The sequence below is a fragment of the Cajanus cajan genome, chromosome 2 (assembly GCF_000230855.2).
Source record: "Cajanus cajan strain Asha chromosome 2, NIPB_CcT2T_4, whole genome shotgun sequence".
NCBI classification, from domain to species: Eukaryota; Viridiplantae; Streptophyta; class Magnoliopsida; order Fabales; family Fabaceae; genus Cajanus; species Cajanus cajan.
Genome location: NC_138518.1, coordinates 62668782 through 62692475, shown reverse-complemented (window position 1 = coordinate 62692475; position 23694 = coordinate 62668782). Strand labels below are relative to the sequence as shown.

Below are 23694 nucleotides of genomic sequence, written 5' to 3'. Positions count from 1 at the left end.
CAAGGCCGAAAAGGGCATTGGGAAGAGGAGGTATATCCTTAGGACAAAACTTTGCAAAAATAGTTTGACCTTGAGGATCAATGACTTTATTTCGACGGATGTTTCGTTGTACCATTCCAATCAGGGATAAAGTAGCATCGAAGATAGTTCGAAACATATTTTCGAGGCGATAACAGACTCTGTAATATAATTCGAACTGGGAAATAATGTTGCGATTATCATAAATACTTGAAATCTTCGGGCCCTGCAGAGAAAAGGGAGAATTTGTAAGTTTCCGGGAAAAGTCCTCGAAGGAGAACATCTTGTCGGTGTAATAACTACACCACCATCGAAGGTAGCAATTGGACACCAAGAATGCGGGAAGAAAAGAACAAGGGGTAAGGTTCAATTGGGTGGAAGGCGTTAGGATGAACTTCAAAAAGCCATCATAATCAACATCTTCTACACAAACATCAGAATCAATTCTATCATTTGGAAAAAGAGGTGTCGGTCTAATCTGACAAAGCCCGAATTGACAGGCAAAGATTTGAGGTTGATAGGGATAAACTCTTACATCCCTTTGTTTCATCCCAGTGAAAATGAGATCCCAAGATAGGAATCCCATCCAGATTTCGACCATCTCCTGGGAAATCTGTCCTACCTGATTATTACCAATTAACCAGGAAGGTCCTACCAAATCAGCACGGATAAAAGGAGCCAAATCATTCGAGAACTCCTCGAATTCAAGAATTGCTTAGACATAATGGGCAAAACCATCAACAGATTTTTTCTTGGGAGTCAAGGCAGTTAAGCGAGCGCCTTCGAGATTATATCGAATGGAGGCTTGAAGGGGAAGAAGCTTCAGTTTCTTCTCGAAAATGGCATTAAGCCATAGTTGCAAAAGCCAAAGTGGCCCTGTGAGGTTGCGAGGGCCAGTCTCTCAAAACAAGCTTTTTGAGGCTTCATCAAGACAGTTATAAAAAGAGGCAAGTAACAACTTGCTCAAGCAAATATTTTTCTTCAGATGCAAAGCCTGGGCGAGTGTGTAGTAGTACTTGGGAACTTGCAGAGAAGGGGTACAAAAGACACGAGCAGACAGCCAATAGAGCAAGAAGGCAATGTGCTCAGAGTCAGTAACAGGAGTACCTTCTTCGTCATGGTGTGCACTGACAAAGGCCGAATACGTCTTTTTGTCCCAGACGATCGAAGTTTCGATCATTGGGATCTCTTCGTCTAGAGTGTCAGGAAGATAACGATCCCCTAAGGGTTTCAGTCCCGTGATGGCAGCGATATCCAAGAGAGTGGGACAGACAAAACCACAAGAAAATTCGAAAGCACGAGTTTCCCTGTTCCAAAAGAAAATAACAGATAATAACATCGGAGGATCGAAAACGTTCAGATCGTATTTCGATAATTGAACGAAATTGAATATTCCAGCCTCTTTCCAGATAGATTGCTTCGAGGCCTTAATACGTTCCAACCATTGAATATGTTTGTCCTTGGGAGGGGGAAAAGCCTGAAACATCTTCGCGGTATCCGAAAAAAGAGAAAGGTCGATGGTTGGAGAGTAGACGAAAAGAAGGGTAGAATCATCTTCCGGAAGTAAATCATTATGAGTCTTCTTCTTGCTTGGATTCGAAAAGGGACCTAGAAAAGCATGCATTGATCCATTAGAGAGCGAAAAAGGGAGAAGTACCTGTGATTGGAAGATTTTGAGACTGGCTTCCTCCATGCCAGGGATAGGAATGAATGGGTTAGCCCCTTCGCTTAAGTGGGAAAGAGTTGCATTCTCTGTCAGCAAAGGAACGGAAGGAGTAGGGGACACCGTCGAAGTCGCAGGTGTAGCCGTAGACGCGGATGCAGCAGAAGTTGCCATGGGAACGAGAGGAAGATGATCGAAGGTAAAAATGAGATGAGTGCGAGGGTGCAGTAAAACGTACTCAGAAGGGAAAGGTGAAAAGGTTTTATGAAAGAGCAAATGGGCCAAGGCGTAGTAAAAGCCCGCTATGAAATTCAAAAAAGGGGAATTCAAATTTTTGGGTAACCGAAAATATTCCGCTAACAAACAAATTTGAAATCATTTCAGCGTATCCCGGAGAAGCGGAATCAGTGCCGCCAAATTTATTGTAGCAGGTACGAAAAGGAGAAAGTTGGAATTAATAATGTCAAGGGCATTTAATTCTCGCGAGACGCACGTGGCTATAAGGTCTTATCATGAAAAACATTCGTTCTCAGTTACTTCGAAGCAAATGTTTTCCAGGGGGCATTTGTTAGTACCAGAAAATGAATTCGGAGACACTCGAAATATAGGGGTGCTCGAAATCTTAATTGATTGGAGAATAGCAAAGGAGGTCTCAGAGATGAAGAGGATCAGAGGATACTCGAAGACACTTTTCGCGAAGCTCTCGAAATCATGGAACAAGGAAGGATGCTACTCAGAAGAAGGGCTCACAGCCTCGCAGTCTCTCAAAGTACAAGCAAAATCAAGAAACATTCAAGTATAGTTTCGTGGATTACTCAAAATCCCAAGAATATGGACATACACGAGGACACTTCGTAACCTCTCATAATGAAGAACTTAAAGGAGACACGATCTAAGAGTGATCGAAGTAGCATGGGATAAGGGTCAAAGGCTGCAGAACGGTTTAGGGAAGTTAATGAGCAATTCCATGAATTATCCAAAGACGGGCCCCGGAATAAGCCATGATGTGGAAGTTTAGAACGGTTATGTACTTCCGGGGCACGTCAGAAACAGTTAACTTTCCAAAATCTTTATCTATAATTGTCTATAAATTAAACGAGCATTGCTCGTAGCAAGGGGTCAGAAATCTAATTCCCACAATTCTCACACGCACTCCACAGCCCAGCCCGCGCATAAGGCATACTGTGCATATGAGACAACTTTGGGTACGATTTCTTGACCACTTTTCTTTTCCTTTTTTAGGAGTAGCGTAGCATAGCATAGCATAGCATAATCTAGTCTAGTGTAGTGTAATCACTCTGAACATGTTTCGTTATCCTTACGAATTGTAATTATGTTACCATTTAATGAAGGATATGATTTCTGCAGTCAATATACATGTCATCTGTTCGATTCACGTTAATTATTATATGCATGAAATTGATTGTACAATTAGCATAGATCTTCTGATGTGCTGAAACAAGCATAGATCTTCTGAAGTGCTAAAACTGGCATAGATCTTCTGACATGCTCAAAATAGTGAGCATAGATCTTCTGATGTGCCAAACCAGCATAGATCTTCTGAAGTGCTCGAAACAATGAGCATAGATCTTCTGACGTGTTGAAACAACACCCTAAATTAACTCTATTCGCTGCTTGTACGAATTTATTTTCTTTCACTGAAAGTCTTCGATTCTGTCATGTCACGAACACCACAAATTGAAATGTGAACTCGTGCTAGTTCGAACAAAAAGAACCTACGAACGAAATCCCCCACAAACAGTACTCACAATTGAGTCTGTAACGACCCGGCTGGTCACTACACACTACACCGTACACCTGAAACCGGACAGAAAGGAACAAGTGTATACATATAGTGTCTAGAATATACATATATACATGTTCAAGTCTGACTAGATTCAAAATGTACAAAAATACATCCAAAGCTACTACACCAAGTAGTCGAAACAACAAAACATCAACAAGGATCAGCTCCGCCTGCCAGCTGCAGACTCACCACTAGCCACCAACCTAACCCTGCTCTGCTCCCAAACATAGTATGATCATCGCAGTCCAAACCACATGGAAACAACAAAGGGTAAGCTAGTGAAAGGAAACAACATACATATATATATATATGTGAATAGAAAACAACTACAGTTATCAGCACATCAACCAGCTTAACAACAACTTAAAATACCACAACATTCAGCAATAACAACACACATCTCACATCATTAGCATACAACTCATCAGCCATACAGCATAACTGCAATAAAACATTCAATGCGTCGTCACGCATATAAGTTAGTATTGGTCGCTTGTAATCGGTATAGCTCGACCTGGCCCCTATACCGTGGTCGCTTTGTACACGTGTGCCTCGACCTTGCCCACACACGGGACCACTAAGACTTAGAGGAGAACAGCAAGTTACCACTCCAAGGGTCAGCTTTCCAAGGAGGGTTTTCAACAAATTGGGCTCCAAGAGCACCACAGCCACTCAATCCACACAATGGGATGAGGAAATTTTGAAAACAACTCCTCTAGTCTTAGTGATCAACAACTCAGCCTTTCGGCCTACATCACCTCAGCCTTTCGGCCTACAACACCTCAGCCTTTCGGTCTACAACACCTCAGCCTTACGGCCTACAACACCTCAGCCTTTCGGCCTACAATACCTCAGCCTTATGGCCTACAACATCCAATATCAACACATAGTACAACACAACTGTACAGCTCAACATATCAACTCACAATAGTATACAACTGATACAGCTCAACATATCAACTCACAACAGTATACAACTGATACAGCTCAACATAATCAACTTACAACAGTTTATAATTGATACAACTCAACATATCAACTTACAACAATTTATAATTGATACAACTCAACATCAACAAGCAGCGTTAACCACAAGTCATCACATTATAATCAACAGCTCAGCTCAACAACATTCATCATTAACAACTTATACAACATACAACATATTCAACACATAATACAGCTCATCCACCTTATTTACAACTCATCTATCTTGTCAAATTACCCATCCAAACAACACCAATCAACCTAAGCACTTAAAACAACTTTCAACTTAACCAAATCACTAAATGTGAAATGGCAACCTTCACAGAAAACAGCGTATCAGGAGTTATACTACTCCTAACATACTCATACTTATCTCATATGAAATATAAGAAGATTTCCTACAACTCTCAAGAAGACACCAAGTCCAAATTCCTTCATCTACCTTGTTAAAAATTCTAAAAACCACAACAACTATAAGCAATGCTGGCAGCTTGACCCCTCTTCACTATAACAGCCATATATGGAGTTCTAGAACTCCTTTTTGGGTGATTCCAACGCCATTGGAAATCTAAGATCCAAGGCTACAACTTTGATGAAGACTTTAAGACCAAATTCGGTCATCAAGACCCACCGCTGCAGCGCTCAATCCAGCGTTTTAGCTGCAACTCTCTGCCAGTTCAGTTTGCCTTCCACAGCCATGGCTGCAGATCCACGGCCATAGCTGCAAGTTTCTGCCACTTCAATTTTTCTCCACAGCTATGGCTGCAAAACCACAGCCATGGCTGCAAGTCTCTGCCATCACGTTTTCCTTCCCACGGCTATGGCTGCGAATCCACGGCTATAGCTGTGGGTTCCTGCAAGTACATTTTTCTTCCACGGCTATAGCTGTGGGTTTCTGAACTTCCAAAAATCTCCATGGATTTCACCTTCGTTTTCACTCAAAACCTCCATGAACTTGCAATCCAAGGAGACCCAAACCATGCTACAACTTAAATGCAATACTACCAACCACATGCAACTCAAAAACCTCAAGAATCACAACATGCATGCATCCAAAACTCAAGAAGAAAAATCATCAATGTCCAACCTTCCATCAAGAACCAAAAACCCCAACTTTACCCACATGCAACCAACACAACCAGAAAATCCCCAAATTTTATCCAACCCCGAAAACACATTTTCCTTCAAGACAGCCCATGAGTCAGCCAGCATCAAACATCTCATGAGTTTCTAAACTCATTTCCAACCAATCCAAGCGAAAACTAGCTTCCCTTACCTTAGTGAGACGATTCCGAGCTCCGGGAAGAGAAAGGAAGAAGAAGGAGAAAAGAAATCCACACTCGGCTAGCTCCGCACGGCTTCACTCTAGAGACCTCCTAGGTGCTCACGGCTTCAGCTAAAGAGAAAGGAATTTGAGAGTGAAAATTCAAAGTGAAAGGAGAAGGGAAAGTATAAGGTGAGTGATGAGAGGGAGAAAAGAGAGAAGAATGCTACGGGGTCTCACAACCTCCCCAACAACAGGAATTTTCGTCCCCGAAAATAGACTCACTTGGGAAATAGAAACGGATATCACTCCTTGTACTGCTGCTCCACTTCCCAAGTAGCCTCACCAGCAGTTGTATCCCACAACACCTTTACCAGAGCAATGGACTTACCCCTCAGCTCATTCAGCTTATGATCTACCACAGCTACCGACAACTTCTCAATAGTTAGATTCTCTTTCACTCGTACATCATCCAGCTCCACCACATGACTAGGGTCATGAACATACTTCCTCAGTTGGGATACATGAAATACATCATGTAGGTTTGAAAGAGACGGTGGCAAGGCCAACCGATAAGCAACCGGACCTACACGTTGTATTATCTAATAGGGACCAACCAACCCCGGTGTCAACTTCCTTGCCCTCAATGCTTTACCCACACCAAAAGTCAGGTTCACCTTCAGAAACACATGCTCCCCTTCAGCAAACTCCAAAGGCTTACGCCTTTTATCAGCATATGACTTCTGCCTACTCCGAGCAGTCTTCATCCTCTCTTGAATCAGCTTCACCTCCTCAGTAGTCTGTAGGATTTGCTCCGGTCCCACAACCACTGACTCACCATCTTGATACCAACATAGAGGAGTCCTACATCTCCTGCCATATAAGGCTTCAAACAGCCTCAACCCAGTACTAGCATGAAAGCTATTATTATACATGAACTCAACCAGCGGTAGGACCTTCTCCCAGCTTCCCAAGTGATCTAACATACAAGCCCTCAACAAATTCTCCAACACAGCTTTCTTCGGCTCAGCATCATGAGGTAGGAAAATTCTGTCCTTGAACCTCAAGATTCTATCTTCACCTAGCTCAAACCCAACAGCCTTCTCAGTTCCCAGCAAACCAAGAAGCTTCACCAGCTCGACATCTTGCAACTGCTTCTGTCCAACATGCCTCAAGAACTCACTAGTTATGGTAATCATCCCACAACTAATGTGATCATGAGCTAACTCCAAACAGAGGTTCAGATCTCTGAACTCCTCAACCAGCTCCAGCTCTTTCACCATCATACCAGACATGTGGATGGATTTCCTACTCAGCGCATTCGTCACAACATTGACTTTTCCAAGATGATACATCAACTGGAAGTCATAGTCCTTCAGAAACTCCATCCACCGCCTCTGCCTCATGTTCAGCTCCTTCTGATCAAACAAGTACTTCAGGCTCTTGTGATCACTGAAGACGCTGAACCGAGCACCATAAAGATAATGTTTCCATATCTTCAAGGCAAACACCACAGCTGCTAACTCCAAGACATGAGGGGGATAATTTCTATCATGATTCTTCAGTTGCCTTGAAGCATATGCCACTACTTTCTTGTGTTGCATCAGCACACACCCAAGACCCTGGTGAGAAGCATCACAATACACATCAAAGGGTTCACCAGAATCCGGCAGCACCAACACAGGAGAAGTAATCAACCTCCTCTTCAACTCCTCAAAGCTCCGCTCACAGGCATCTGTCCAAAAGAATGGCTGTTCATTCCTCGTCAGCTAGGTTAGAGGCGCTACTATCTTGGAGAATCCCTCAATGAACCGTCGATAGTAACCCGCCAAACTCACAAAGCTCCGAATGTCAGTGACAGTCCTCGGACGCTCCCACTGTAACACCGACTCCACCTTAGCCGGATCAACAACAATCCCCTCAGCTGAAATCACGTGGCCCAAGAACTTCACTTCATCCAACCAGAACTCACATTTTGAAAGCTTAGCATACAGCTGCTTTGCCTTCAAAATCTCCAGCACTATTCTCAAGTGTTATCCATGCTCCTCCCGGGTCCTTGAATAAATCAAGATGTCATCAATAAAACACCACCACAAATTTATCCAAGAACAGCTGGAAGATCCTGTTCGTGTAATCCATGAACACTGCAGGGGCGTTAGTCACACCAAACGGCATTACAACATACTCGTAGTGACCATACCTAGTCCTGAAAGCAGTCTTCGGTATGTCACCCTCCTTCACCCTGATTTGATAATAGCCTGACCTCAAGTCAATTTTGGAAAATACAGATGCTCCCCTCAGTTGATCCATAAAGTCATCTATCCGGGGAAGTGGATATTTGTTCTTAATGGTCAACTTATTCAACTGCCGGTAATCAACACACAGTCGACTACCTCCTTCTTTCTTCTTCACCAACAACACGGGAGCACCCCACAGCGATACACTCGGTCACACCAACTGCTTCTCCAACAGGTCCTCCAACTGACCTTTCAGTTCAACCAACTCAGCAGGAGCCATCCTATAGGGAGCCACCGACACTGGCCCCGCACCTGGAACCAAGTCAATGCTAAACTCCATCTCCCTAGTAGGAGGCAACCTAGGCACTTCACCCAGGAACACCTCAGCAAAATCTCGCACCACATCAATCTCCGCAATGACCCTCTCGGTCTCTTCATTCATAGCAGCAAGCAAAAGACAACACTCTGCCTCATCCCTCAACAATGATTCAGCTTGACCAGCTGAATCAACAACTCCTCCTCTAGCAGTAAGCATATGGTGAGTACCTCTCCACCAATGCTCAGCCTCCCCAACCAACATGTAGACAGCATATGCCAGCCTCTTCTCCTGAGAACATCCCAACACAGTGAAGATCTTCTCCAGCTCACAGATCCAGTGGTCAGCTACCTCTAGGTCTGTATCTCCCTTGAACTGTGGAGGACAGCATTTCCGGAACTCAACTAGATCCCGGCTTTCCTGTGACCCCACGGGCCTTGCTGCACTAGCTGCAGCTCTATCAACGTCCATCCGAGCAAAAATAGGCATTTTGCTGCTACATAGCCATAGCCATCATTTCTATGGCACGGGCTATCAGCTCATTGGTTATAGTCATTGTCTACAGAAGTAACAACATCTTCAGTATACAATAACTAAACCAAACAACCATCAACAGCACAACAAAACACCACAGCAATCAACACAACAAACAACACAACAAGACAGCACAACACAGAGTTCAACACAACAAAAGCCTAAAGGAACCACCCCCAAAGAGTGTCCACTAGACTCAAACTGCTCTGATACCACTAAAGTGTAACGACCCGGCTGGTCACTACACACTACACCGTACACCTGAAACCGGACAGAAAGGAACAAGTGTATACATATAGTGTCTAAAATATACATATATACATGTCCAAGTCTGACTAGATTCAAAATGTACAAAAATACATCCAAAGCTACTACACCAAGTAGCCGAAACAACAAAACATCAACAAGGATCAGCTCCGCCAGCTAGCTGCAGACTCACCACTAGCCACCAACCTAACCCTGCTCTGCTCTCATACATAGTATGATCATCGCAGTCCAAACCACATGGAAACAACAAAGGGTAAGCTAGTGAAAGGAAACAACATACATATATATATATATATATATGTGAATAGGAAACAACTACAGTTATCAGCACATCAACCAGCTTAACAACATCAACTTAAAATACCACAACATTCAGCAATAACAACACACATCTCACATCATTAGCATACAACTCATCAGTCATACAGCATAATTGCAATAAAACATACAATGCGTCGTCACGCATATAAGTTAGTATTGGTCGCTTGTAATCGGTATAGCTCGACCTGGCCCCTATACCGTGGTCGCTTTGTACACGTGTGACTCGACCTTGCCCACACACGGGACCACTAAGACTTAGAGGAGAACAGCAAGTTACCACTCCAAGAGTCAACTTTCCAAGGAGGGTTTTCAACAAATTGGGCTCCAAGAGCACCACAGCCACTCAATCCACACAATGGGATGAGGAAATTTTGAAAACAACTCCTCTAGTCTTAGTGATCAACAACTCAGCCTTTCGGCCTACATCACCTCAGCCTTTCGGCCTACAACACCTCAGCCTTTCGGTCTACAACACCTCAGCCTTACGGCCTACAACACCTCAGCCTTTCGGCCTACAACACCTCAGCCTTACGGCCTACAACATCCAATATCAACACACAGTACAACACAACTGTACAACTCAACATATCAACTCACAATAGTATACAACTGATACAGCTCAACATATCAACTCACAACAGTATACAACTGATACAGCTCAACATAATCAACTTACAATAGTTTATAATTGATACAACTCAACATATCAACTTACAACAATTTATAATTGATACAACTCAACATCAACAAGCAGCGTTAACCACAAGTCATCACATTATAATCAACAGCTCAGCTCAACAACATTCATCATTAACAACTTATACAACATACAACATATTCAACACATAATACAGCTCATCCACCTTATTTACAACTCATCTATCTTGTCAAATTACCCATCCAAACAACACCAATCAACCTAAGCACTTAAAACAACTTTCAACTTAACCAAATCACTAAATGTGAAATGGCAACCTTCACAGAAAACAGCGTATCAGGAGTTATACTACTCCTAACATACTCATACTTATCTCATATGAAATATAAGAAGATTTCCTACAACTCTCAAGAAGACACCAAGTCCAAATTCCTTCATCTACCTTGTTAAAAATTCTAAAAACCACAACAGCTATAAGCAATGCTGGCAGCTTGACCCCTCTTCACTATAACAGCCATATCTGGAGTTCTAGAACTCCTTTTTGGGTGATTCCAACGCCATTGGAAATCTAAGATCCAAGGCTACAACTTTGATGAAGACTTTAAGACCAAATTCGGTCATCAAGACCCACCTCTGCAGCGCTCAATCCAGCGCTTTAGCTGCAACTCTCTGCCAGTTCAGTTTGCCTTCCACAGCCATGGCTGCAGATCCACGGCCATAGCTGCAAGTTTCTGCCACTTCAATTTTTCTCCACAGCTATGGCTGCAAAACCACAGCCATGGCTGCAAGTCTCTGCCATCACGTTTTCCTTCCCACGGCTATGGCTGCGAATCCACGACTATAGCTGTGGGTTCCTGCAAGTACATTTTTCTTCCACGGCTATAGCTGTGGGTTTCTGAACTTCCAAAAATCTCCATGGATTTCACCTTCGTTTTCACTCAAAACCTCCATGAACTTGCAATCCAAGGAGACCCAAACCATGCTACAACTTAAATGCAATACTACCAACCACATGCAACTCAAAAACCTCAAGAATCACAACATGCATGCATCCAAAACTCAAGAAGAAAAATCATCAATGTCCAACCTTCCATCAAGAACCAAAAACCCCAACTTTACCCACATGCAACCAACACAACCAGAAAATCCCCAATTTTTATCCAACCCCGAAAACACATTTTACTTCAAGACAGCCCATGAATCAGCCAACATCAAACATCTCATGAGTTTCTAAACTCATTTCCAACCAATCCAAGCGAAAACTAGCTTCCCTTACCTTAGTGAGACGATTCCGAGCTCCGGGAAGAGAAAGGAAGAAGAAGGAGAAAAGAAATCCACACTCGGCTAGCTCCGCACGGCTTCACTCTAGAGACCTCCTAGGTGCTCACGGCTTCAGCTAAAGAGAAAGGAATTTGAGAGTGAAAATTCAAAGTCAAAGGAGAAGGGAAAGTATAAGGTGAGTGATGAGAGGGAGAAAAGAGAGAAGAATGCTACGGGGTCTCACAGAGTCCATATGAAATTCCAACAGATTTAATTATACAACAATATCAATTTCTTATTACAATTGAAAATCAACCATATCACACAAAAACAATCACATGTTCATACTAGGTAAGCATAATGAACTGAACTGAACTGAATTTATAAAAATTATACTGAACTTAAAAGTAGTTTTCACAAACTGAACTAAACTAAAATTAGTTCAGATGAATTGAACTGAACTATTCTTTTGTGTCATTGAACTGAACTGCAATTTAAACTACACTGAACTGTTATGATATTTTGAATTGAACAATTTTGACTCATTGATCTATCAAAATAAGACACATTTGCCAACTTTACTTTATTTTCCATTTTATTTAAATTTTTCAAAGAAAAAATATAAAATTAAGTCAAACAAACTCAGTGAATTTTAAGCCTAAAAATAAATAGTCCAACATATCTCAATTGATCCGTTAGGTTCGACAAAATTGATACAATTTTTTTTCGGATCACTTTTTTTTCTCCAAAGTTTTGGTCATTAGACTATCTAGTTAATCCATTAAGACATAACATGTTAGACATATTTAATTTTTATCCTTTTATAAAAACAGTTCAATTTTTATAATTCAGTTCAGCTTTATAGTTCAGTACAGTTCAAATTTCTAACAGTTCAGTTCAATTTAATTTTTTTTAAACAATTCAGTTCAATTTTTTATAATACAGTTCAGTTCAATTCACTATCAGTTGAATTCAGTTAAGTTTTTTTTTTCTCACCCCTAGTCCATACATTTTCAATGCCCAGGTTCACACTCCTCCCGGTATCCGATACAATTTCACTTCAAAATAAATGCATCGCACACGTCAATTAACAGTTGTTTAAAGTTCTCATTTCCCAAGTCTTTCATTTAATTTTAAATTGCAGGCTAAAACAATTATTCATAAATTACTGAAAATAAATAAATACAATAAGTAAAGGATCACTATAAATTCATGTTAACAATTTTAGCAAGTCATACATTTAGCCATCACAACAAGTAATCATGAATAGCATACTACCTGGCATACCACAACTATTCTACTACTGAAAAGGCCAGGAAACATCCTTCTTAGGAAATGAGTAAAATATTTTTATACAAAGATCAAGTTGATTAAAGTAGTTTTCCAAAATGGTGTCCCACTTATTAAACAAAATCTACAAAATTTCGTAGAAATCCTAGAAACCAGTATGGTAAAATTGAATTTGGATTTCACACGGTTCCTAAAAGGTTTTCCTGAAGGTGCAGAATTGAGAAAAAGTATCCTCTTTCGTTGTAGTGCAAACTTCGAATTTGAGAACTTATTTTTAAATTCTAAGAAAATTTAGTCTCCTTTTTATTTGGGGCTCTCCTAAGATCAAATAAAGCAAAATAAGGAGAATAATAATCATGCATGTAAGATCTCCTCGATAGATTTCATCAAACACTATTTTCGACAAGATTTCAACACATGCATGACACATACAATGAAATAATATTACAAAAAATGTTACATATAGTAATATACAAAAAAATATCACTATTGATACAATATATGTAGGTGGCTTAAATATGTTTTTAGTCCCTCAAATTTAGGGTAAATCTGTTTTTGGTCTCTCAAATTTAAAATTATTATTTTTAGTCCCTATAATTTCAAAAAAATCTTATTTTAGTCCTTATATTCAAATTTTGTTAAGAAATTTATCAAACATTATTGCATAAAATCTACCTATTAGTATTTCTATTAGTGAAAATATCACATTAAATTTGATTGATATTACATAACTGTCTTAATTAGTCATTTTTGAATATGTTATTGGTGACTTAAGGGACTAAAATAAGATTTTTAAAAATTACAAGGACTAAAAACAATAGTTTTAAATTTGAGGGACCAAAAACAAATTTATCTTCAATTTGAGGGACTAAAAACATATTTAAGTCTATGTAGGTACATAGTTACATACAATTTTATTGTTTATTTTGAATAAGATTTAATAATATATTTTGTATATGTCATTATAGTCTATACCTACATTTTTTAATAATATACCAACATATATTATATTTATTGTATGGGTAAAAGTAATTTTTAGTAATATGTATTATATATTGCACTATAAGATGTGTGTCACTATATGACAATTTTTTTGTAATGTAAACACATGCAATGAAGGCAGCCAACATTCCCATGGTTGAACCCTCCATAGACAGCCATGGTTTTGAGTCCACAAGAGAAGACATCCATTACCTAGTGTTGATCTCTCTCCAAAAAGAGGAAAACGTAGGTGATGAGAGTTAATAAGGTGGTGAGGTTGAATCCAATTGCATGCAACAAGCTCCCTTCTCCTATCTTCCCTAAATTTGTCAACAATCTTCAAAAGAAATGAGAGAAGAGCTTGTTGTCACTTCCTCTCAAGGTCTCGCGTGGTTTGTGTAGGGAGAGTGAATGATAGAAAAATGAAGAATGACAGGTTCTGGGTGCAATTCCCTTTTGCAGTGTGTGGTGACTAGAATGCATGCAACCAAAGCCCGGAGAAACGAGAGAAACTTGTCCCAAAACTTTCTCCAAGTTTCATGGGGTTTCTTGTGGAAGATTGAATAAAATGAATAGAAGTTGGTGGGTTGGCTGTGGGATTTTAGGGAGTGGGTAATTAAGTGGCCAAGTGTCACCAAGATGACATGCAATCCATGTTTAGTGAGTGCTTATGTGGTTTTCTTAGGTGTTAAATAATTCACCAACGATACTTACTATGAATATATTATAGTCATTTGTATGTTGTCTTGTACTATTATAACTTTAATTATTGATAAACGCATTTAATTAATTACACAAAAAACCACTTTAAATGTTTTATTTTAGTTAAACTCCTTCCTTCTAATACACTCTTAATTAAGAGCTATATAATTTAATTATTCAAAATAGTTGTTATAAGAATTAACAATTAAAACAACTCAAATAGCAAACTATAATTAGTCTGGCTTGACCTTTCATTTAAAATAATATAACTAACACAAGGGAATGAATAATTACAAACATACATATTATTAAATAGCAATTATGAATTATTTACTATATTTAATTATTTAAAATATATTAAATTTTTATTAAATTATAAACGAATCACTCACATATATACTTATTGAATTATGATTTTGAGGTTGTTACAAATAATATAATGTCAGTCAATGTTTGGAAAATGCATATCATTTAATTACCCTTCTACAATGAATTAAGATTTTAATGAAAGGGTTTATAATTTTTTAGTTAAGAAATTAGGGTTAAACTATATTTATTGGTTGTTAAATTAATGAGTATTAAAGCCTCAATCAAACCCTGATTTCTCTATCATCATTAAATCTCAATGTATTTCAGTTGCAATTTTTAATACATTTGGAAAATCATGTAAAAAGAATACATTTAGAAAATCATAAAGATGTAATTTTACTATTTCTTTTAAGATTAAATCATTTAAATTTTTGCAATCAATTTTAAACAAATTATTTTCTTAATTAACATCAAGTTGAATTTAAGTGAGTATTGAATAAGTTCTTATGAATTCAATTCAAATCATTTTGATAAGAATCAGTTTGATTTGTTTTATCGAGAAGGTCTATGAGTTAAATGTATAACCCTAATACTCTTATAAATATTAATATATATATATATATATAACTATTGTATATAAAAAAATGCAAAAAGTAGGTATTCTTTTGTTGATTTTGTTCCATTGTGATCGAACTCTCTCCGTTTTTTTTTATAAAAAGAAAGAAATTATTAATTATGTAAAAAATATTATTAAAAAAAAAGCAAATTAAAAAAAGCCGGCTATCATATTCAAACCGATGACCGTGGTATAAGTTTTGTCTATTTTATTACTTGGAATTTTGATACGTTTACCTGTCATTAACACTCATGATCCCTACATCATTAAGAAGCTGGAGGCCTTTTTTAGTGTCATTAATGTAGAACAAAATGTTGATACCCAATGTAAAGCTACACCCATACATATAATGAATGTTGTTATCAAAAGTACCTTGACCTAAAGGGTTTATGCTACCTATTGTCCATCCTTATGATTACACATGAGCGTTGAGATGTATGTAAAATATGTATACAATTTTTATATCATTTAGTGTCAAATGTCATCAGAACTTTATATTTTTGTGCATATTTTTTATGATTTTATTTGATGTTTTGGATCAATTAACTATTTGTTCGTTTGTTTTTGCATTTTCATTTGAAACTATACTAGAAGGGCATAAGGATTGAATAAAGTTTTGCCTCCAAATTTCACGAATTAAAGAATTTAAAAAAACAAAAACAAACTGTTTTACAAGATGCTCACAGATATTCTCGTCGATGCAAATTGTATGAGGGTGGGCATAAATTATTATGTAAGTTACATGTTGGGCCCAGAAGCCCATATTTTAAAGGCTTGGCGAAAACAAAATGGCATCCTAGGGCACGTTTCCATAAAAATGATAAATTGCATAAAATTGACTTCTTTTTTAGATCAAGAATGACGATCGGGAATCAAAGTAAACATGCTGAAAGAGGATCCTAAATATCGAATAAAGAACGCAACTTCTCAAGGATTAGAAATTGGATTTTTTTTCTCTCTCTTTTTCACTGTTTTTATGTGTACCATTGATGGATAATTTCAAATTGATTAGAAATATACATGAACAAGTACTACTATATATGCACCTATATGTAACACTCGTTTAAGAAATTTTCTTGTCTTTTTTAGTAACAGTCATTTCAAAGTGTCTCTAACATTAATTATTATTTTTTATCTAAATATCTTTAATTACTCTACAATTTTTGCAGTCAATTAACTATAAATTAATGAGATAAATTAATTCTCTCTCCTATGAAGAATTTAGAAAATGATATAACACGAATCAATTAATGAGGTAAAAAGTAATTAACAATGTGTTTGATACATAGAAATGAAATAAAGGGAAAGGGGGGCATAAAAAAGGTGAAGAGAAGATAAATAAGTAAGAAATAAAATGAAAATAGAAATTATTTGATTAAAAAAAATAAAAGAGAAGTAGATTACCAATTAAATTTTTGAACAGTTGTTTGGTTTAAAAATAATAAATGAAGATTATTTTATTATTATTAAAATAATATAATACAGGAGCATATTTTTATCAATTGCGAAAGGGGTTAATCAATTAGGGGAGAATTTAGTTGATTAGGGGGAGTTCATGACTGCAACAGTCAACTTTCGCACAATTTTTCTCACATTTAAGAAGTTTTTTGACGTGAATGCCACCGAATTTTAACAATTTTTTTTCTTATTTCAGTCTTACCAAATCATAGAAATTTGTATATTTCTTCTTCTTTTTCGTTACTTCCAAGCACTTTCTTCCAAATACAACATAAATGAAAAAAGTGAGATAATGAGTTGCAATAACTTTAAAAGTGAATCATTTTGAAGATAATAATAATAACTTATAACTATTAATAATAATAAATAAAGGGGATAAGTTGCTTTGGTATTTATATTTTCTGAATTTTTTTACCCTTCACTAATATTTACGACAATTTTACTATTATAAAGTTAATTGTACGCTTTCATTTATTATCTATTTTTATTTATTTATTTAAAACAATAGGAAAATTCCCATAAAAATCCCTAAATATGACCTTCGCCTCTATTTAATATTACTTTTGAGTTGCATTTCATTTTAATTCCATTTTATTCCTTATTCCAAATTTAAATTAGGTGACCTTAGATTGTCAAGAAGGGAGAAATGAAAGATCTTTCCTTTCTTGTATTGGCTTAAAGGCAAGGTTAACAGTTATTTTTCTCCATGATGAATTAAAGTATTCAATCCTGTAAAGGTGGATAATGAGATGCTCTAATTAATTGGGTTCAGGGGCTTTGTAAGTGGTCTTGGAATCATGATGCATGATGAGGGTGTCCTTTAGTGGCTTAAGATGAAGAAAATTTGAACCACTAAGAATAAAGTGGTCTAAATGTTAATTAGAAAACGGAGAATAAAGTGTGGAATAAAAACAAGCTTGAACATTACTGTTATTATTTTATACATTGCCATCTTTGGTTTCTTATGCATTGATGAAGATGTCAAACACAAGATTTTTCTTCAGTGTTTCCTACATTGCCTTGTGGAACTTAAATTACAAACGAAAAACTCGATAAATTTAACAGAATTATTAACTGACTCACTTCATGCCAAAAATTAAAGTGGGACCGGAAAAAAACATTTTTCAATTACTCAATAATACATACAGATGTTTTTCCTCGCATGCTTACCAATTAAGTAATCAATTTACTGAAATAATAGTAAGCTATCCATCCCCTGAGAAAAAAGTATCAGTTTCTCTTTTTCAGAGTCAAACGAAGGATATCCACTTTGATGAGTCGGAAATAAGATAAATATTACACAAGATTATTCAGATCCATACTTGGATTAAAGAATGAATTTCATTGCTTCTGATACCAAGGACACCGTGGTTGTTTGTCTTCTAGCTCTTCAGGTGTTCAAACCAGCTCAAGTATGTCAAACTAAATTTCCCACTAACTTTGGTGGACCATGATGATGATGATGATATGTCTAATTGCTTTCCCCCTCTTTACGATAACTAAGAGATACTTTTAGCTACTAATAACGATTCCTCTATCAAAACCAGAAATAACAATTATAAACAGTTTGTGAATATTTAATATATCAAGGACCATCAAAGCACGATGCATCTCTCATATCAAACGAAAGTAAAAGTAAAACAAAAATATCAATTAACAAGATTTTAATCAAATCATAATAGTGGGACAACTTTACTCATTTTATTAGAGAAATACGAAAAGTATGCCTAATCAATTATGTACAGTCAAATTTATCAGACTAGAAGGGCCTAGGATTCCCCTCCAAACAATCACCAAATCTCTCCCACCATCCTATTTTCCTGTATAGAAAGATTACAAACAAGCCAAAGCAATCTTCAATGAAGCATTTGAAGACATGGCTTGAAAGGTTATTCTATAAGTGTGAAATCAGACACAATATTATACCTATATAAGCCCCTACCTAAGCTGCTAACTAATAAAACACAAAGAGACACTATCTATTCACAAAACTATCTAAAAGTGTCATCATTCATCAGTTGCTCCTTTTCCTTGGCTCTCTCACTGTTCTTCATCAGTGGAAGGAAACAATGCCACTGAGATGCCACCCAGATACTTAGCACTCAGCCTTGACTTATGTTTCCCCAATGGTGCATTTGGAGGTTCAATTGACTCAAATCCACTAGAACCAAACGGTGGACGAAGACCAAAAATTTTCTTCTTTGGGGTGCTATACTCGAAATGCATTCGCCTAGCAATCTCAGTCTGCAAATGCAAAACCCAACACTTTCCAAATTAGAACAACACATTCAATTTGAAACACAAATGAGTCGCACTGAATAATATATTATTACTCCAAAACTTACCGCTCGTCTAATAGTTTGTGAGACAAGAAGAAGCTGTTCCAAATCTTCATGATCCACACCACACAACACCTTTATCTGCAATTCGTCCAAAAGAGAATAAATAAATAAATAAATAAAAACATAAATTTCAGAATACCCATTGCATATTTAGGAATGTAAATTCAGGGAGCAAAAAAAATTCAAACTTGAAATTGGGATACTCACCAAAATGTCATGAGGGAGGGCTTCAAGGAGAGACCTTTCACTTTCAGCGGTGAAACTTATTTTCTCGCCGCACATTTTCTTCGATGGAGCCGTCATCGAATTGAAATTGAGGGAAGAAACTTCTGCATTGTTTGATAACACAACCCTCTTCCTTCCGAGTGTTGTTGTATAACTATAACCTTCAAAACCTAACACCATGTCTCGAATTGACCTAAATAACCGCACACTCGAATTAACAGGTAACAACCTTCTCTTCTAATCTGCAAATACCAAAAAACCCAAAGCCCTATTTGTTCAAATTGCTAATACATATGGTCCAAATTTTTTTTGAAACATAAAAATGAAAGGAAAATTTGCGGAAATTCAAAAAAAAAAAATAGCGGAACAAACTACAGAAAAAGAGAGAAAAATGGGACACATAACTAACCTGATTTTAAGGGAGTTTCTATTTGTGGTTGTAGATGCCAAAGGGATAAGCCAGAAAATGCAAAGGAAACTGGTGATCAAACTCAACTACCCCAGCTGTTTAAGAATTTGGGAACAGACGAGGGAAAAGAACGCTTTATATATGAACTAAAAAGCTTTTTTAATTTTTTTATTATTCTCTCCTTTTTTGGGGTTATTAAATTAAATATTTAACAGTAATGACGCGTGAGGAAATTACGGGAAAGTTCGATGAAAATATCAAGAGTTACTTTTTTCTCCGTGTGCAATATGGCGGTTAAAAAATAGAGAGAGGGAAAAAAACTAGCCGTTGGAGGGGACACGTGGCGGTGGGAGAGAGGATGGAGGTAAGTGGATAGTGACGTGGTATTTGGTCGGCTTTGTCGGTAGGTTCTGGAGCACGTTCCGTGTACGTAACCGCGTGGATAGCATGGACCGTCATCGTAGTGGATCACAGCCTATGGGGATGGCTTGATCAAGATCAACGGTGAAAAGTGAAGATGGGTGTGGGGCCCAGTGAGAAACGAATCTTAAGTGGTTTGACGGAGTTTATTAGGCGGCTGGCGGCTGTTGCTGTTTTTGCGTTGGTTGTTTGCACAAGGCAGGCAGGGGCTTTTTCGTCTTTTCCACCTCCTCAACCGTGGTCTCTGTCTGGTCAACTCAGCAGCCAGCAATTGCATGTATTTTCTTAGTTCTTTCTTGGTGTGAAAGATGCATTACAGCATCAGCAACCGCACTTTTTGAATCACGTTACATGCAAATTTCGGATACAACAAATTTAATGTCATATTATATAATAAAAAAATAATCTCATATTTAAAATAAATATAGCAGTGAATGATAATAAGGTTAAATGACTCTTATATTTAACTAAAGTTTTCATTAAATATTTGTAACTACACGAGGCACGTCGATAATTTTGCTGGTTCTCCTAAATTTTCATCTCTCACATATTTTGTTGTAAAAGGAAAGTGGGTTATGTGTAAAAAATATTTCAACACTTAAGTGAATCTTTAAAGTTAACTAGTTAATTTTAATAATCATGAAAATGTACTTTTTTTTTTGGAAGTCAGCCAATTAATTCTAATAATTATGAAAATGTACTTTTTTGTGACTATTATTATTATTTATACTAATTTTAATAAATTTAAATTTATAAGTGAGTTCAAAATAATGTTCATTAGTCTCGATGACATCTGAGATGTTGAGTCGTTGTAATAAGTCAAGGACCTCTCACTTTATCTTTTGTGTTTAGGATCTCACATTAAGCATTATAAATTTTTGAAATTTTCTATACTAAATATGAAATTCATGCTTAGTCTCAATCTCTCATTTCTTATTCTACCAAAAAAAATCTCTCATTTCTTAATGTATAAATTATGCCAAATGAAGTGAAGTGAATATGATGAAGAGTGATAGTCATATATAAAAATATTGATAAATGTTTCATTATTTTGAATTTAAAGGAGATTAAATAATAACTTTTTTTTTACTTTCTATAAGATATAAAATAATATTTTGATGTTGGACTCTACTAAGCTCAGCCTAGTCGTGATCGGTTACAAGTCAATCAATTAGATACCAAATAGTTAATTATGTCACTTAACTTGCTTTAGCTGTTAATTTATAATTATCATATACCAATATAAGAGAGAAAAAACAAAATGATAAAAGATAATAATAAATAGTTAAAAATAATTCATATAACATAATACGTATGACGATAATCATAATCTAAAAGATATTATTATAATAGATCATGAAATAAATATATAAAAAGATAATAATCAGTCTAGATTAATGATTATTAGGAACAAGAGATAGAAAAGATAAAACAACTATATAATAGACAAATTAGGTTAGCATAATTGACTTTTACTCATAATCATCATCATCATATAGTTGTACTCTAACTTTAAGTTATCTATCATAACAAATATAAAATATATTTTTATATAATTAGTTGAATTTTTTATACTTAATATTTTTAAAATAAAATAAAATAATTATATGTGGAATGTGTATGGGTAAGAGCACTCGGTCACGTCTTTCGGCACATGACCGACAGGCTCGGCCGAACCGGTCAGGACGAGTTAACATACCGAACCTTGTAGCTGACACCCGATCGGCCACCAAATAGCCGAAGTCCCAAGTGAAGTTAACCATGGACTCAGAAATCACTCCTAATCAAGGATTAAGGGTTAATCACACAAATAAGCTGATTAAGGATGTATTACCTAATAGGGTAATCCCATTGCAGGGCTCATGGAGAGTAGGACCCATTAATGTCAGTATAAATAGCTCACGTCTCGAGGTAACGTCACTGTTCATTAATTACTATCGATATCTGTGTTTGTCCTGACTTGAGCGTCGGAGTACTTTTTGTAGGTACCCTCCCTCTCACTGGATATTTGTTTGGAGCTCTCATTCGGCCTTCAGAGTATGAGAAGATTACTAGTGTGCCCTTCAGACAGGTACATAATGAAAATAACCCAATCAAAGAATTATAATTTTTAATTAAAAAATAAAGGTATAGTTAACTAAATTAAAGATAGACAATTTAAATAATTATATATTTTCTTTAACTTCTACCAATAACATTTAACTACAAAAGTCATTTTTAAAATATATGCAATTAATGTAAATTATTATTTAACTAAATAATATAATTTACGTTAAATTAATTTTTTTTAATATATGTGGATGGAAATTAAATTACTCCAACATTTTAATTAGTCGAAGCGATTTTAATTTTTCAAAAAGTGGTTATATAACTAGTTTTATATCCAAAACTCGTTATTTAACCAGTTATAACTAAAATCAGTTTTAAAAATTATATTAAAAAAAATCATAACATTTAAAATTAATGTACTTGATAACAAATTTATGTAACTATAATTTAAAATTTATGATCATGAGCATAATATCATTAATTATAATTATTGGATTTACTATTTTTTTTACATGGATTTATTAAATTTACATGTATTATTTCATTAATTTGACATAATAGTGTGAACAGATCCTTACAAAAATATATTTATGCATAAAGTAATTTTTTAAAGTATATTTATCTAATATAATTGATTTCAATAAAAATATTAATTATAATTGAATATTGAGTTATTTTTTTCTTAATAAATCAAAGAAAAACAATTTTTTATTAACTAAAATTAAGTTATGCATAAGTTACATTAATTATTTTTTTAAAAGTCTAAAATTATTTAATGAATTCAGTCAAAAAAGAATATTTAATGAAATACTCTTTCACATTGAGACAAGCGATCATGGATTTATACATTAAAAAAAAAAAAGATAAATATGTCAAAAATATAATGTTCTTTCAAATATAGGTTCTTTTTGTTTAAACATTTATTTTACTACTAAAAATATGATTTTTATTTAATCTGTACTCGTTTAAATTTTATTTATGTCTAATCTTTAAAAGAATATATAACTGGGGTTTGGAACTAATCTTTAATAAAGAACTACCTACTCTAGTTTTATTAAATGCAAGATTAAAAAAGTAAATAGGGGTTCAGATAAATAAATAAATAAAACCACTTTCAGAAACTGGAAAATATTTGTGACTACTTTTTCTTGGTGATCACTCCAATTAAATGAATTTAGCTTCACTGCACCCCAAAGTAGAGCTTTATTTTAATTTTGCGAATTCAACATCCTTTCCTTTCTCACTAGTAATAAATAATGGATAATAAATAATTTTTTTTTTTCACAGGTAGTATCAAACAACATAAGCAACACATCTTTCTCTCTTTTTTTTTTGTTTAATTTTATTATTCAATTTTTTCGTTTTCGTGTTTCATTTTGCTTTTCTCATTGTCGTCCACCCATTTTCTTCGTGAATAAACAAGGATCCGTTCCCGTATGTAACAAAGTTCACGTATTGAGAATGTCAAGGCTGATCCTCCTGCAGTTTGAAAGAGAAATTCACCACTACAGATTTCAGTTTTTCTCTCCTTTATATAATAAAATTATAGAAATGGCTGAGA

General features: G+C 35.9%; 1 protein-coding gene and 1 long non-coding RNA gene across 2 annotated transcripts; both read right to left on the bottom strand.

Moving 5' to 3' along the window:
• Nucleotides 1-8818: 8818 nt before the first annotated feature.
• LOC145954441 (uncharacterized) lies at nucleotides 8819-14691 on the bottom strand. The gene is made up of 3 exons (XR_014431644.1): nucleotides 13817-14691; nucleotides 11349-11468; nucleotides 8819-9290 (listed from the first exon to the last, which is right to left on the bottom strand). It is a non-coding gene; the product is annotated as an uncharacterized LOC145954441 (long non-coding RNA).
• A 3659-nt stretch (nucleotides 14692-18350) lies between these two features.
• Nucleotides 18351-19824, bottom strand: LOC109812031 (F-box protein At1g61340). Its single transcript, XM_020375891.3, has 4 exons — nucleotides 19665-19824; nucleotides 19238-19497; nucleotides 19034-19108; nucleotides 18351-18932 (listed from the first exon to the last, which is right to left on the bottom strand). Exons 2-4 carry the CDS (start codon nucleotides 19433-19435, stop codon nucleotides 18729-18731), a joined length of 477 nt encoding a protein of 158 aa, XP_020231480.1. The 5' UTR covers nucleotides 19436-19497; nucleotides 19665-19824; the 3' UTR covers nucleotides 18351-18728.
• Nucleotides 19825-23694: the final 3870 nt, after the last annotated feature.